The sequence below is a fragment of the Pelophylax lessonae genome, assembly GCF_965119305.1.
Source record: "Pelophylax lessonae genome assembly, chromosome: 8".
In the NCBI taxonomy this organism is placed as follows: domain Eukaryota; kingdom Metazoa; phylum Chordata; class Amphibia; order Anura; family Ranidae; genus Pelophylax; species Pelophylax lessonae.
The window spans coordinates 265,980,243-265,997,590 of record NC_138775.1 but is presented as its reverse complement, the minus strand read 5'-3'; the positions used below and the strand labels follow the sequence as shown (position 1 = coordinate 265,997,590).

The 17,348-nt window shown below is 42.0% G+C and overlaps 1 protein-coding gene across 1 annotated transcript in view; it reads left to right on the top strand.

The window, feature by feature from the left end:
* Window positions 1-17,348, top strand: part of LOC309561428 (serine/threonine-protein kinase TNNI3K) — a 466,208-nt gene that overhangs the window by 210,519 nt on the left and 238,341 nt on the right. Inside the window, exon 20 of the mRNA XM_082265332.1 lies at window positions 15,855-15,987. Within this exon, the coding sequence (XP_082121458.1) occupies window positions 15,855-15,987 (133 nt within the window). The remainder of the gene's footprint in view (window positions 1-15,854; window positions 15,988-17,348) is intronic.

Here is a 17,348-nt window from a genome sequence, read left to right as displayed (position 1 = left end):
CAGTACTTGGTCGTGGATCCTTTTGCATGAATTACTGCATCAATGCGGCGTGATATGGAGGCAATCAACCTGTGGCACTGCTGAGTGAGGTGTTATGGAAGCCCAGGTTGCTTTGATAGCAGCCTTCAGCTCATCTGCCTTGTTGGGTCTGGTGTCTCCCATCCTCCTCCTGACAAATTGACAATACCCTAATCTTCTCTACGGGGTTTAGGTCAGGCGAGTTTGCTGGCCAATCAAGCACAGTGATATCATGATCATTAAACCAGGTATTGGTAGTTTTGGCAGTGTGAATTCCCTGTTAGAGGGCTGCACTGACTTTGGACTTGATAAAACACAGCGGACCAACAACAGCAGATGACATGACTCCCAAATCATCACTGATCGTGGAAACTTCACACTGGACCTCATGCAACTTGAATTCTGTGCCTCCCCACTCTTCCTCTAGACTCTGGGACTTTGATTTCCAAATGAAATGCAACATTTTACATAGTCCGTGATGATTTGGGGAGCCATGTCATCTGCTGGTGTTGGTCCACTGTGTTTTATCAAGTCTGAAGTCAGCGCAGACCTCTGCCAGGTAATTCTAGAGCACTTCATGCTTCCCTCTGCTGACCAGCTTTATGGAGATGCTGATTTCATTTTCCAGCAGGACTTGGCACCTGCCCACACTGCCAAAAGTACCAATACCTAGTTTAATGATCATGGTATCACTGTGCTTGATTGATAAATTGATTGATTGATAAATTAGTAATTTAGGTCAACATTGGATCATTCAGAGATCCTCACTGAACTTCTGGAGAGAGTTTGCTGCACTGAAAGTAAAGGGGCTGAATAATTTTGCACGCCCAATTTTTCAGTTTTTTACTTGTTAAAAAAGTTTGAAATATCCAATAAATTTCGTTCCACTTCATGATTGTGTCCCACTTGTTGATTCTTCGATAAAAATTACAGTTTTATATCTTTATGTTTGAAGCCGGAAATGTGGCAAAAGGTCGAAAAGTTCAAGGGGGCTGAATACTTTTGTAATGCACTGTATATATATGTGTGCATTCTATGCACTAAGAATAGATAAAAAAAGCCTTCTGTATACAGCAGCCCCTTTCAGCACCCCAAATAGTTACCTGAGCCCATCTTTATCCAGCGATGTTGCAGGAGTGTCTTAGCCGCCCACAACTCCCCTCCTCGTTGGCTGAGACAGCAGTGGGGCGCAATGGGCTCCTGCTGCTGTCAATCAAAGTCAGTCAGCCAATCAGGAGAGAGAGGGGGCGGGGCAATGTCGCAGCTCCATGTCTGAATGGAGACAAGGAGCTGTGACTCGGCTCTGGTGCCCCCAAAGCAAGCTGCTTGCTGTAGGGGCACTCAACAGGAGGGAGGGACCAGGAGCACAGAAGAGGCACCCGAGAAGAGAAGGATCCAGGCCACTTTGTGCAAAACCAACTGCATAGAGCAGGTAAGTATAACATGTTTGTTTTTTTGTTTTGTTTTTTTTAAATGAGACTTTATAATCACTTTAAATGCCTTTTTATTGAAACTAGTGTAAGAAACTGAATTTAGAGAGAACCGAGAGAGCAAGGGGCAGCACAAGGGGCCGATCAGGTGTCCTGCTTTGCACATGTGCTAGGAACATACATTCTAAAAAAGGAAAGGACACAAAAGATAAATAAAAAAAAAACATAAAATGGGGCCTGCTCTCCTGTACTATAAACAATGAAGCTGCATTCCTTATAGTGAAATACTATAAAAACATTAAACTAAAATGGGAAATGGTGCTAATACACCCTTATTAAGGGTTTCCTATTTTTATTTAACACAAAAGATAAATGTCTGTTACTGGTCCTTCATTTGCAGTCACAGCTATGGCAAAGCTACCTGGGTTTTGTTCAAACAGTTTTGCAAATCTTGTTTGAAGTTTGCAGCACACCCCAATAAAGTCTATAAGAGGGGTGAATACTGTTATTCAATTCTGTCCATTTGTAAGGCTAATAAGCTATTTTCAACCAAAATGCATAAGAAGCTGGGCACTTCTGGGAGAGAGGAAGTGGGAGAGGAGGCATGTAACAATGCAAAAAAATGTATCTCTCCCTACACAACACTTATAAAATGGCTACTGTGAGCTCACTATTTTATAGAAAGGGGGCCGGGTTATCCATTCCTTCAAAGCATTGGCTTCTGTGACTTTGAAGGTGTGAATCCTAGGTTGTTCCCTATTTCTGGTGGTAAACCTGTGACGTTTCCAGCCAAACGTTCACAATTGGCAAACTTTGTATATTCCTGGGATTCAACATGAACCAAAGGCTGAATTTTAATTTCATCCTTAGTCACAGGCAGAGGACAGGAAGATGACCAGGATGTGTTGCCTAGCTACACGAGGGAAAAGTCAGCTCACCAGGATGATTATCAATTTTGGCTGAGCTATGTAAATCTCAGGAATGGATGGACAGAAATGTAAATCCTTTGAGAAGTAAAGCAGCTCCCATATAGTGTATGAACCCTAAATGGTGTATTTAGTTGCAGGCATGAAGTGTAGCTTTGCTTGATGTACAGAAATACCTATTGTTTCCCATACCTAAATGCACAGGACTGGGGATTCAGTAGAAAGTTACACAGTCAGCAGCAGGATGTAGGGCTAGTTTTCCAATGGGCCCTATAGGCATTGATCATTAGCTCCCAAAGCCAACTCATCTGGAAGGAACACACATTTTCCCCAAAGCCTTTTCTTTTTTACTGACCTTATCCAGTATTAGGTACTGGTCTTACCTGGCTTTTAGACTGTATAAATGTAAGATAACTGTATCTGCATTGATGACGTATGAAATGTATTAGAAGTTGATAACACTGCATATAAGGATTGCTTACAGCATTTTAGCCCCGTTCCTTCAGTGTGTAACTGAGGTCCTGCACTATGGTTTTAGGAAATCTTCTTCCAGTCATGAAAAGGGACATTGGTTGTTGGGTGGAGGAGGGGGCAGTCACCGATTCTCTGGAACTGTGTGATAACTATGGCTACCATGTGTATGGGAAAACACAGGCTAGGGAGTTTGCTTCCTCTGGGTTGGATAAAAAATGAGCCAAAGAGGAGATTGGTTTTACAACATTTAGGTATGTCTCTGATCTTCAGATAAGCCCTTGCAGGGGCCCTTCTGAGATTAAAGAGGAACCTAGCCTGTATAGGGAGAGGTATAAGCAGTAGAAAGAGAGAAGTGCTTATGCCGCTGTACAGAACACTGGTGAGACCTCACTTGGAGTATTGTGCGCAGTACTGGAGGCCATATCTCCAGAAGGATATAGATACTCTAGAGAGAGTTCAGAGAAGAGCTACTAAACTAGTACATGGATTGCAGGAAAAAACTTACCAGGAAAGGTTAAAGGACCTTAACATGTATAGCTTGGAAGAAAGAAGAGACAGAGGGGATATGATAGAAACTTTTAAATACATAAAGGGAATCAACTCGGTAAAGGAGGAGAGCATATTTAAAAGAAGAAAAACTACCACAAGAGGACACAGTTTTAAATTAGAGGGGCAAAGGTTTAAAAGTAATATGAGGAAGTATTACTTTACTGAGAGAGTAGTGGATGCATGGAATAACCTTCCTGCAGAAGTGGTAGCTGCAAATACAGTGAAGGAGTTTAAGCATGCATGGGATAGGCATAAGGCTATCCTTCATATAAGATAGGGCCAGGGACTATTCATAGGATTCAGATATATTGGGCAGACTAGATGGGCCAAATGGTTCTTATCTGCCGACACATTCTATGTTTCTATGTTTCTATGTTAGCCCCATCTGCATCCTAGACACAATCTTATTTCCATAATGATAAATTTGGCTCTGGTAGAAAGATTGTTTAGTGAACACAGGGATATAACAGTAACTTTGTTTGATATTAGCAAATATCCCGGTTGTGAGCACGTTTACACAGTTAGACTTTGTTCACCCTACTGCGACCTGAATGTTGTGTGACTTACAGTATGACTTTGCCAGGGGAATTTCTAGCGATTTGCTGGTGACTTGATGCGACTTGAGTACTATTTTGATGTAACTTTATAGCAAGGGAGGAGCTACACCTTTGAGAATATCATCTTTGATGAAACGCGTCAGGTCACGGCGTGCTGACGTCACCTACACGTTGCTGTCCACGAGGGACGGGCGAGCGGAGCCGTCCGGCCGGCGGCTTTCTTTCCTCTTCGCATTAGATCTTCTGTTTGTCTGTAAGTGCATTACTATTTTATTAATAAATACATCCGTGGGTTTTACACTATGGCGTTTTCCATATTTTGTATCATCTATGGTTGATCCAATACCGTCCATCTGAGTTCCCTATCTGAGTGAGGAGACACAACGGATCGGTTCCATACACATCCCTCCTGCCTCCTTATCATCGGGAGTCGGTAAGGGTGTTTTATCCATCAGAGGTGTTTCCCCCACTTGCTTGCATGTTCAGACCACACCTATCCAGTCTTATATAAGCTCTCCATATTCATCCTTGTGGTAAGCTGCTGTCCTATTGGGGTGATCCCCCTTCTCCCCCCTTTTTGGTGTATCTGCTATTTTTCATCTATATTTTGGTAAGGAGTACCTATTGGGGTTCTGTGGCATCCTTTATCACATTTTTCACTACGGGAGCAGTGGTGTTCTCAATGCACTTTGGGTGTCCTTTCTTTACATATATAATCTTTTTTTTTGGTTTTACGCTATGGCGGTGTATTTTTTTGTATCACACATGTTACCACTCCATTGAGGGATCCGCGTTGGAACCTGGTAGTCCACCTGGACCTCATCCCTAGGACGTATTTTGAACATGTTGATGGGCCTTTGTTTATTTTATTTCCGGTAAGCGGTACCTGCACAAGTTACCCGTTTTTGTTTCCATATTCTGGACATTATTCGGATTCTTCACTATTTCACCATACAGTCAACCTGTATACATCATCCACAGCGCAACTTATTTTATATTACACCGCAGGGAATGCCTGTGTAAGTTTCCTGTAATGTCAGATCCGAATCACATCCATATAGATGAGGATCCAACTTGGAGGCGACTTTCATTAAAGTCTATGGGCCCAAGTCAGTTAGAAGTTACTTTGAAGTAGTACAGGAACCTTTTCTAAAGTCAGAGCAACTTCAGTAGTGGTAATTAAGACAGCATTAATTGACTTACATGGTATTTCAAATGTTATGTCACTTGGTTTCTCACAAGCCGGATGCCAAGCCGTGGCAGCATGAATCGCGCCTAAGTGACAGATATAACCGAACCTGTTACATTTTTTTAACTATAAACACAAACATCAGATAAGAAAGAGGTACTGCAGGTACCTTTTAAAAATAAACAAGCCTCCTTGTGTGTGGAGGGACTTTCAACCCATCTCTGGGACCTCAACCTCGGCTCTAGGTACCTTTGGCGCCCTTCAGCTCTATTTGTCTCGTTGAGCACCAAAAGAGTTCTAAAATCCAGGAAGATCTTTTGTACAAAACTTGACCAGATTCCTTGATCAATAGCTTGGGCCTGCTCCCTCTGCTTCCTATGCCTCAATTTTCAACCATTGGGTGGTCTACTGGCCAAACGCACAAAAGGTAGTAAAGGGTCACATATAGTGTCTAATGTTTTGAAATATTCTATGTGTATAACTGTTGATGGGAGTAGGGCACTGAGACCTTTTAAATAATTAGTGTTCATTGGACCGTTGTTTCTCTAAAATTACACTGGAATAAGCGTTACGTGGAGAGTTTAGATGTACATTGTGTTTAGCAAGGTGCATCCTAGAACCCACTTTTAAGGCTTTGCAGTATTTCCTTTATTTCTTAATTGGGTCATTCAGCTTTTCTCTGACCTCTGAGTGCTGTGTTCTGTGTACAATAAGACATTTTATCCCATATCTAAAATATGGAAAAAGTTTTTCCAAGTCACATAGTAGAAAAAAATAAGATACTGGGTAATTGTGTGGAAATTCTGAATATATGTCAGTAATTTTATTAAATGATAGTCTCTGAAAAGGTTGGCTGCAATTACATGCTGATAACCGTAATTTCTTTCTTCTGTAGATGTGAAATACATAAAATGTGGGACATTTGTAGTTATGTTGTTGAAATATTACTGTTTGAAATGATTTGCAATGCATTGTTTGTAAATGTCTTGTTTCTCTTCTGGCAGAAAAAACTGCATATATTATCAGAAAACTGTCACCTTTGCCATTTTTACTTATGCACATTGTAAACTTCAACAAACACATTTTTTAGCACCTAAAGTTAAAGTTACCCATCGTAAAGCACTTCTTAGAAGACCGTTTTGAACTGCAGGCACCTTGTGATGTCTACAAGTTCCTAAAATGCTCTTCAAATTGATACATGTGTCCCTGTGGAGCCCTCCTGGATCCTATCCCCAGACTGTACATGGGGCCTGCACTTCTGGCCAAGTAAAGATTAAGATGACTCTTAATTTGCCCACTCCCCCACCACTTTATTGCTCCATCATCCAAACTCATTATATAAACTCTCTGCCAGATGGTATTAGAACTTACACAGGATTTATAATGTCACCCTCTCCCACACATAATAATGTTCAGGTTTTGCCATTGGCTGCTAAGGCCTGAGCACTGCATCATGGGATGAAGTCACATGCTCCCCCATACTTAAAAGCAATTAGTATTTTGAGGCAGCTCTAGTGGAGCAGAGAGGGGCGCAGTTAATGTGAGTATAAATAGGTTGGGAGGTGATCCTTTAAAACACTCTACTGCTGCCTTAAATTAGTCTCCTTAAGCCAGGGGTGTCAAACTCAATTTCATTGTAGGGCCGCATCAACATTATGATTGCCCTCAAAAGGCTGGTTGTATCTGTAAGACTAGATATCTACAGCACCCCACCGCCCCCCCCCCCTTACATTAGATTTGAAGAGCCCACCCACCACTGGAATTCAAGAGTCCTCCAATCTCCCTTACATCACCGTACACCCCCCTTATCTTGCGCTGCTGTCAGGAAGAAGCTGGGGTGGAGCTGCGAAGCAGAAAGTGCAGGGTTAAGAGGAGGACCAGTGGAGGACTGAAGTCTGCTGAATGCTAAGACAGAGAGTTGGAGGATCTGTAGGAGGAGTTCTGCTGCCAATTGCTGACATGGGTAGGGGGGGGGGGGCAGAGAAAAGCTTCTCCGCACCTGCACGGTAAAGTGCAGGACCTAGGGGTGGAGTTCTGTCATCCTTTCTGCTTCTGACTGCTGAGACAAGGTGGAGGCAGAAATCAGAGGATTGCCACACCTGCAAGATCGGTGCAAGGGCCACATGAAGTGGCCTGGAGGGCTGGATTTTGACCACAGGCCTTGTGTTTGACACTTATACCTTAAGCACTGACACTGACTGGGTGGAGAAACAGCAATATACGAATCTTCCCTGTGAATGTGTGTGTGTGTGTGTGTAAGGGGGGGGGGGGGGTGGTTGTGTCAACAGAAGTCTGATCATTGGAGGACAGACAGGTTATTCTCTCAGCACAACTAGAAAACTGACCACTGGGATGAATGTGCTCTTATTTCTAGCCGGTCAGTTTCTAATAGGAAAGCAAGGGGACTGGCAGGATCATCAGGCATTTCTTACAGAAAAGCAATACAGAGAGCAAAAAAAATTATAAAGTGCGCTTAGTTTATCTAAATACAAATAGCTTTCCAGGTATAAACCATCACGTTACAATGGAAATAGCTGCACTCACTATACCTCACATAACATAAATACCAAACCGAAAGAAAAAATGTTTTGCGCTGTCTTATAAATTGCATATAGCGCATTACATAATTTATAAATAAATAAAATACATAATTAATTTAAAAAAATCAGTATATAACAAAAGTCAAAATAAAAGTGAATAAATCAAAAGTCCCATAATTCTTGAAATTCGTGCAACAAACAGTCCAAAGAAGAAAATTAATCCCAATAAAATGATAAACAATATATATGCAGTGATGTTAAGTGCTCCACACAGAGATCCATTGGTTTAGGTGATCCCCACAAAGTGCTCCACTCAGGGAATAAAAATTGCCTCTTACCAGAAACAAATACTTTTTTACAGGTCTTGCTATGCCTTAGTAATAGACCCTTAATTGGATGGATGGACAGATGTAACACCGCTGCACTCCGGCTCAGACACCTCAAGGCAAGCTCGGCAGCCATATAGAATCATCTCAGATACTTCTCAACCCACCTTCAGACACCCAAAACAGGGCTATACACTTGCAGCCACGAGTGGGTTCAAACATTCGCATGCAGAACAGAAGAAGAGCTTTCTCTGCACAATATCTCAAAAAGCATATTTTTTAAAGAAGTAATCTACTTACATAAATAGGAGTAAAATAAGCATCAAGTACATAAAACGTCTGTCAGGAAGGGCATCCTAGCAGTCAAGATCTTCTGTTCTCAGCACTTCACTGAGGAAAGGTGCACTAGTGCCCACCAATGTACATCTAAATGCTAAGGGATATGCGCATGTGCGCCCCGTGACAGATGTTGGCACCAAGTGGACTTTTTAAACTGGGACAGTACCCAGCATCAGTGCTGTCTTGTCTACAGCGTTCCCGTGTGTCCTGTTCCTGTTCCTGTTACTCTGCGTTTGTTCCAGTTATTGACCTGGCTTGTTCTGATTTACTCCTGCTCTCTTCCTGCACTGACCCTGCCCTGTCCTTGACTCTGCTCCTGCCTGCACCTGTTATTACCACGCTGCTGATTATTACCGACCCGGCTTGTACCTTGACTGTGCTCCAGCCTCCGCATCCGTACCTGATCTGCCTGCCTGTATGACCCAGCCTGTCTGACCCTACCTGTGTTCCAGCCAATAGGGAACCTCTACAATGCTAGCCACTGTGCCTGTTTTTCTACCTGCTGCTTTCAAGTGCCATCCTGTGTCTGTTACAATCTACCTGCTGTCCTCTGGCATGCTGACTACCTTACAAGGTTTACCGAGAGGTCCAGCCCTGCAGCTTCACCAGGAGATTCAGCCCAGCCCTGCTGCTAGCAAGACCATCAGGCACTCCTGCACTACCTGTCTCCTCTAAAAGTGGCCCAGAGTCAGAGGTGTAAGAGAGGCCTTCTTCTGCATATCAAGCTCTTCTACCAGGTACGTGACAATGTCCGGTGCCCGGGCGGGCATGATGATGTCACTGCTGAAACTCCGCCCTATGCATTTTGTTCTAACGGACGTCTTGACTGGGGCAACTGAGGTAGTGGTGGACAACAATAGCTGAACTATATAGGCTCACAGTGATCTAAAGCTAGAGGGTGCTGCCACCTCTCTATAACCTACCTTAAAATCACTTGACAGCAGCCATATTCCTGGAGACTCAAGCCCTCATAGATGGCAATAGCAACAACTCGGATAAATACAGAGAGAACAGGATGTTTTTAACACAAGTATTTGGTACAACAGACACATATCAGGAATATGAAATGTTAGGGTTACATAATATTTAATATATATCTCTCAGTTATAGAGAGTTTTGAGAGTTCCCAGCTTTGCTCACCTGCTGTGACCGCTACAAGGGTCTCTCACCCTTCACAAGAGATATAAGGATACAATCAAGCAATCTCTACCTTTCGGAAGGGAAAGAGTCTTGCCACTGGAATTCTTAACAAAGAGTTTTCACTATCCACAAAAACCCTGTTCCTGTCAGGTTTTCTTCTTTTATTTTCAACATTTTCAGTGATACAGCAGTAGTGATGCCCAGCAAACAGTCAGCCTTTTGGCAAAAGTTTAAAGGTTTACATGGTAATAAGAAGAGTTTTATTCTTAAAGTAGATAGAAAGGCATTAAAAACACAGCCTAGATATTTGGCTTTCTATCATGGCTCTGTCATTCCTTACTATGTATTTTCTAAAGTAGGCATTCGAATTACCTTTTTTATAATATTTATTATTCTGCGATCAGGTGACCACTGCCCATCTATATTGGGTATCCTTGATTTAGTCAGTGATGAGACGCATTTCAGCTGTGATGTCAATACCGAAATTGATGTTGCACCTTGTCCTTTCCCTAATTCTTTCCAGCACATGCAGAGTGGAATATAAACTTAGCTGGTGCAGGGAGATTGACACCGAACAGCTTCTTGGTCTCAGCAATGCTAGGGAAAAAAGCCATTAGTATTGGGGCTTCAGAACATTGGCAAGACCAGATCAGAAATAGGTTCATAGTGGTACTAGACAGGGGTGCCCCCTCTCCCCACTGCTGTTTGCTTTGGCGATTGAACCGCTGGCTGCATGTATCTGAAGCAATGACCGGATAGTGGGGTTCAACTATGGCGCTATACAGGAGAAAATTCTACTGTGTGCGCACGATATGCTTTTGCTATTAGGGGACTCTGACTCCTCGCTCAGAGAAACCATGACCACGATCACAGAGTTTGGGAGGTAATCTGGGCTAACAGTTAATTTGACCAAGTCTGCCCTGCTGCCATCTGGACGGGGTGGTTTAGCCAGTGTCGCTGGACTTCTGTAGATTTAACGTCCTTCCGTTGCTGGTGAAATTTAAGGATAGGTTTAAAAGGTTGTTGCTCTCTGTTGCTGGGAGTGAAAATTTTGTTAAAATGATTCTCATGCCTCAGCTGCTTTATTGCCTACTTAACTCCCCAGTGGTGATACCATTGAAAATATTCCGGACGGTTAACTCCATCTTCAGGGATCTAATTTGGAAGGGAGGCTTGGCTAGGGTAAAGTTGGAGCAACTTCAAAAACCCAAGGATGGGGGAGGGGGGCTTGTCCTCCCTAACCCTTGGCTGTACTACATAGTTTCCCAGCTACAACACCTGGTGGGGGGGGGGGGGGGGTTGGCGGCTGTACCGTTAACCTCAGCACTATGTATTATGCTTAAATATAGTGAGTCGACCTCTCTAGTGGAGGGCCTGGAGGCGCAGCTGTTTGCCAAACCAAATAAACCGTTACCTACGTACCGTCTCATTCAGAAAATATAGGATTAATCCAAGCAATTGCAGAGGGTGTTTGGTTTCACTAGGTACAGTCCAATATGGAATAATAATACTTACTCTGAGCTCCTTAAACTACAATGCGCGACCAGGTGGCGTGCTGTGGGGTGACGCATCTCCATCACATCTTTCATGGGGGCGGAGTTTTGTCTTTTGCCCAACTGCTTGCCCAAATGCTTAAATATGAAATTCTACTATGTACAATTGCAAAATGCCGTGAAAGCCCAGACGGCACTGGAGGGCATTGAGCTTTCCCCTATGCCAGTATTTGCCTTCATGCAACAGACAGCCACAACTAAGGGGTTTATATCCTGCTGTTATGCCACCCTTTTGGGGGCATACTTGGAGAGATTTCCCGACACTTTGTGTGATAAATGGGAAAAGGATGTGGGTGAGATTCCAGGTGAACAGTGGGAGGAGGCATTGGAGGCGGTTAGGCTATGCTTGTTTATTGTTTCCCAGAGAGTTTCCCAACTTTATATTCTTCTCAGAGTTCACTGCACTCCGCTTAAACTACACTCTATGGGTTTACGTCCAGATGCACTATGTTGTAAATGTGGGGGGGAGACAGACAATCTAATTCACTTGCTGTGGAGATGCCCTAAGTTGCACCGATATTGGTCCAGGGTAGTGGCCACGGTAAATAAAGCTCTGGGTATAGTGGTCCCCTTGGACCCCAAACAATGTATACTGGGTATAATTGACATGGTCACTCAGGACAGGCAGTGGCGAGAGCTCTATTTAAGGCATGCAGACTTTTGTTAGTTCACTGGATGGATCGCACCGGAACCACCCACCCACAGAATGTGGCTTAAACAGATGGGCAACACACTACGATTTGAAAAGCTTATCTTTCAGCACAGGGGTTCTCCTCTTAACTTTGAAAAATGATGGGGTAGCTGGCCAGCTACCCCGGGTCTAGCTCCTACCGATCTGGTATTGGAAAGACTGGTACGGTAGAATCGCACTTGTTTATCGTTGTGAAGATGTGAAGGTATACTAGGTGGTAACTGTTTGCACGATGGTTAACTTAGCAACCCTCAGCTGTGTTTGTATTGCTATGTATGCACCTGTACTATTGCACTACTGTATTGTTTGGTGGCATCTCAATAAACTTGTTCTTGATTTAAAAAAAGAAATAGGTTCATGACCATGTAAAGAGCAAGATTACAAAGTAAGTAAGTGTTATTATGGAAGGAGAATTATAAAAAAACAACCTTTGATTGTTCATTGATTTGTTTTTCCTGGAGAAACACTTTAGCAATAACATGCCACTGGGAATGTACAGTTGAACACAAGAATTGTTTCAGTTGTCTTTAGAAGATGACTGTTATGAAAATTCCTCTGCCAAAGGGGATTAGAACCAACATCCAATGTAAATAAGTAACCATAAACTCTATCAGCTGTTCTTCCCAGAATGATATAGACAACCACTTTGTTGTAAAAAAGGATACCGGCTAAGCCTCTACATGGAAGATAAAGTTCCTGAGCCCATAAAAAGCCCACTACATACAATATAAGCTTAACTCTTGCCGGTGGTGTCAGTGTGGCATTGCTCTTCCCTCTTGTTAGACAAATCTCATTCTGTTCAGAAGGCAAACTATATTGTAGTCTGTTGCCATGGCAGCCGTGAGCATGTATGCTTCTAATTACTGGTAGAAGCTAATGACAAGCGCGTGAATAATGATAAGGAAAGCAGGTTGTTAATAATGGAGCATTTCTTTGGGATGCTAATCCAGACAATGCTGGGTTTGGCCCAGTAAGCTGCGGATTTCAGATATGTCTGCCAGCTAAGTAGAAACATGTTTTGTCAAGAGCTCGTCTACCCCCAGCTCGGGAGAAAACACAGCCTGAAATTACATTCAAACAGATACACAAATGCAAAACTAGTCCAAGATGCGTACAAGTGTTTGATTTTTTTTTTTTTTTCAATTATAATATAGGAATTATCAAAACGCCCAAAGTTACTCTATATTCATAATTGTTTTTAAAGACGATTTGGCACCTTAGATGTTTTTTTTCTAATATCGCCGTCACTAAAAGTTTTATAGATTATGAGAAATTAGGATGAAATGGCAAGGACAAAAGGCAGGAATCACAGAGTAAAAGTCTGAGCCCACTTTTTCAGAAGAGTTTGGGGCCAGTAACACACGGGTCACACGTGAAAATTGCACTATATTTTTTATCCACTCACCAATTGGTTTCTTAATCCTAAGAACAAAAAAATTAAAAGTTAGCAGTTACAAATCTTGTAGTTGCTGACTTTTAATAAAAGGACACTTACCTGTCCAAGGATCAAGCGCTGTCCTCACCTGGGCCAGTTTTTCACTGGTCTTCAGGTCCTCATTATTAGTGTGTGAAGCTGACTGTGACTCCTTGTGGCTTCACAGCCAGATTCCCACTGCGCATGGGTGAGCAGTGCTGTGCTTTGCTAATGGTCCCGCAGCCTTCTGAGACCTGTGACATGTCCCAAGTGATTGGGGGCTGAGGGAGGGGGGGGAGGGGTGGGTGGGTAAACTTCTGCTTGGTTTGCTAGGTGATCCAAGCAGAAGTAGGCACGGATACCTATTAAAACCAGTTACCCTGTAGCTCCCCAAAATAAAATTGAAAAATGTAACTCCCCCTTTTGGGTGAAGTTCTGCTTGAAAGTATATACTGTTATATAGTCAGAATGTCTGTGAAGGTTCTCTTGCATCTAGGTCATGATATATCTATTATTATTTAGTCACAGGGCTTGTTCTGTAATGTTAAAGATGCTTCATAGCTTACCAAGCTACTTCTTCAGTTCCTGGTGTTAGGAAAATACTCCAGCCCTCTAGGAAGTGAAGAAGTGGCTTGGATAAGCTACGAAATGTCTTAAAGCGGAGTTCCACCCTCTTTTTCTTCTTTCCGGATTCCTGTGGGGAAAAGCATGTTAAAAAAGAATTGGACATTTTTTTTGGGGGGTCACTTACCTTATTTTAGGGGCATCTCTGTCCGACTTCATCTTTCTGCGGCCGCGGCCCCCGGATGTCACTTCCGGTTTCACATTGCATCCTGGGAGATGTGAGTCATTAATCCCAGGATGCAATGGGAATGGCCGGCCGCTACTCTGATTGCCGATCACAATCTACAGCGCATGCGCGAGATTGCGATCGGCATTTTGGTAGCCAGAAACCAGGAAGAGGGATACAGCGACTTTAGTGCCCCACACCAGAGATAGCCGAGCTCTGCAATCAATTTTAAAGGAAATATTTTATCTAAATTAATTTACTGTCCTGTACTGTAATGTGGGGTTAGTGTTAGTGTAATTGTCGTTAGCTTAGGATTAGGGGGGTATTTTTATCTAAAAAATGTTTTTGTGGCTGGAACTCCGCTTTAAATATTAGAGAACAAGTCCAACTAAATGTGTCAAAACACGTTTTCAGATTGAGAAGGAAAAGATTAGAACTGGTCACATTTTTATTGCTGTCTCCATCCCCGTTGGGGAAATTCACTTTTTCTCTTTCTATCATTTTATTTAAATTTTCATTTACATTTTCAGTAAAGGTGTACAAAACAACAGGTACATTGACAGCAAATAGTGTACATTAGTTGCATATTAGGGTACAACAATTATTAAAGTGTAAATCCACTTTTGTTAGGGTAAAAACATTCCCCTCTGGATGATCTATGTACATTGCAAAGATTTTAACAAACTTTTTTCCCAATTCCTACCTTTTTCTACTGTTTGTGTCTCTGTGCTGTGTGGGTCTAATTGGAGTTCTTTCAAAATGATCAATCAGCTGGGCAGCTACAGAGCACTAATGAGGAAAGCTGCTGGGCCTGCATTCCTTTAGACATGTTCCTATTGGAATTATCTCACCAAAAATAAAAATTTTGTTCCAGGGGATGCCTGAAAGCTGACTTAGGCAGACTTTTGGAAAAATCAGTGAGCCAATCACACAAGCAGGAAATTATGTTTCTGGGATGTGTACAGAACAACTCCAGGTTGCTATATTGCATCGAATTTTCTGAAAATTACAACAACTGCAGATTGAAAAGGAGAAATAATTTTTAATAACGTGTGTCACAATTGTTTACGTTTTATTATTTTTTCTTTTTTTTTCAATTTTTTTTCTCTTCACAAAAGTGGAGTTACCCTTTAAATTGATAAACAACATATTTTTAATAGGAACTATTTTCTTCACAGAAATCATGAGAACCCAGAATGGTATACAATGAAGCTGCACCAGATTCTGTGTGCTCCAATTTTTCTAAATCTCCCCCAGTGCCTCCACTACACTAAAATCCCAAGCAGTGTTATCAGTCCTGTCTGAGTTCCCCTCTGCTGGATTACAGAACACCTTTCACTTTCCTAATATTGAAAACATAAGCATGAGGTATCCTGTAGTTCAGACGGGAGAATTAAGCCTGGGCTGACAACACTGCTTGGTAATTCAGTGCAGCAAAAGCTCACTATAGGAGGTTAGAAGCTACTTGGATCTCTGGCAGATTAATATGTATTTTCTTGTACTTGCAGCATTTTTTTAAGGGTCATAACATGATAAATTGTGTATCGCAGAGATGTATTGAATATGTTTTTTTTTTTTTTTTTCATTTTACTAGGCATACACTTTGATAGCCATCTATATTTGGAATGCTATGGTGAATTATACTTTTATTGAGTTGTTTAATTAATTCAAATCTGTTTTAAATCTAATAGCGGTGCAATGTTAAAAAGCTAGCTTCTTTTTTTTTATAGGAGTATCTATAAATACTTGTTTTTCTGCACAGAATTAACAGAAGGTGGTAGAAGGTTATACGGATCAGTAGTAACAAAAACGATGAATGGAGGGGGACCTGTATAGCTCTAGTCTGTATAATGCATTATAAAAAACTGAGATGGAACTCTTGATACTAATGAATGTAACAGTTGCTTTTTCTTCTTAGAACCTTCGTTGGATGGCACCAGAGGTTTTCAGCCAGTCTACACGCTACACCATAAAGGCCGATGTGTTCAGCTATGCCCTCTGCCTTTGGGAACTACTAACGGGTGAAATCCCATTTGCACATCTAAAACCAGGTAGATTGTGTGATTTGTCTATGATCCCTACCAAATTCTGCTTCAGTTAACATCAATATTTCCTTCCATTTGGCAATGGGCCACCACACTGTATTTATGGTAGAACTGCTATGGTAAATGTATATGGGTTGCCTTTTTTTTAACAGAAGCCCTGTTTTTAGCAATACTGTCCGCCACCTGCTGGCACCCCATAGTGCTAAATGGTTTACCAATAGTTATAATTTTAGTGACCCTAAAGTGGTTGTAAACTTCAGGCATGAAAAATGGACAAAGCAGATCCCTCTGTGTACTTGTCTCAATAAGAGCACTAAGGGGTTGATTTACTAAAGGCAAATAGACTGTGTACTTTGAAAAGTGCAGTTGCTCCAGAACTTGGTAAATGAGGTAAACCCTCACTTTTCACAGAGTACCCAATCACATACAAGGACAAGTAAAAAAACAACATTTTTGCTTGCACATGATTGGGTGATGGAAGTCAGCAGACCTTCTGCTCATTTACTAAGCTCTGGAGCAACTGCACTTGCAGAGTGCAACTGCACTTTTCAAAGTGAACAGTCTATTTGCCTTTAGTAAATCCACCCCTATGTCTAATTTCTGTCTGCTGCTTCATAGTTACAGTGGGTACGGAAAGTATTCAGACCCCCTTAAATTTTTCACTCTTTGTTATATTGCAGCCATTTTCTAAAATCATTTAAGTTCATTCTTCTTCCTCATGAATGTACACATAGCACCCCATACTGACAGAAAAACACAGAATTGTTGACATTGTTGCAGATTTATTAAAAAAGAAAAACTGAAATATCACATGGTCCTAAGTATTCAGACCCTTTGCTCAGTATTTAGTAGAAGCCCCCTTTTGATCTAATACAGCCAGGAGTCTTTTTGGGAAAGGTGCAACAAGTCTTTCACACCTGGATTTGGGGATCCTCTGCCATTCCTCCTTGCAGATCCTCTCCAGTTCTGTCAGGTTGGATGGTAAACGTTGGTGGACAGCCATTTTTAGGTCTCTCCAGAGATGCTCAATTGGGTTTAAGTCAGGGCTCTGGCTGGGCCATTCAAGAACAGTCACGGAGTTGTTGTGAAGCCACTCCTTCGTTATTTTAGCTGTGTGCTTAGGGTCATTGTCTTGTTGGAAGGTAAACCTTCGGCCCAGTCTGAGGTCCAGAGCACTCTGGAGAAGGCAGTTCCTTTGACCTCATGATTCTCATTTGCTCTGACATGCATTGTGATCTGGAAGGTCTTATATAGACAGGTGTGTGGCTTTCCTAATCAAGTCCAATCAGTATAATCAAACACAGCTGGACTCAAATGAAGGTGTAGAACCATCTCAAGGATGATCAGAAGAAATGGAAAGCACCTGA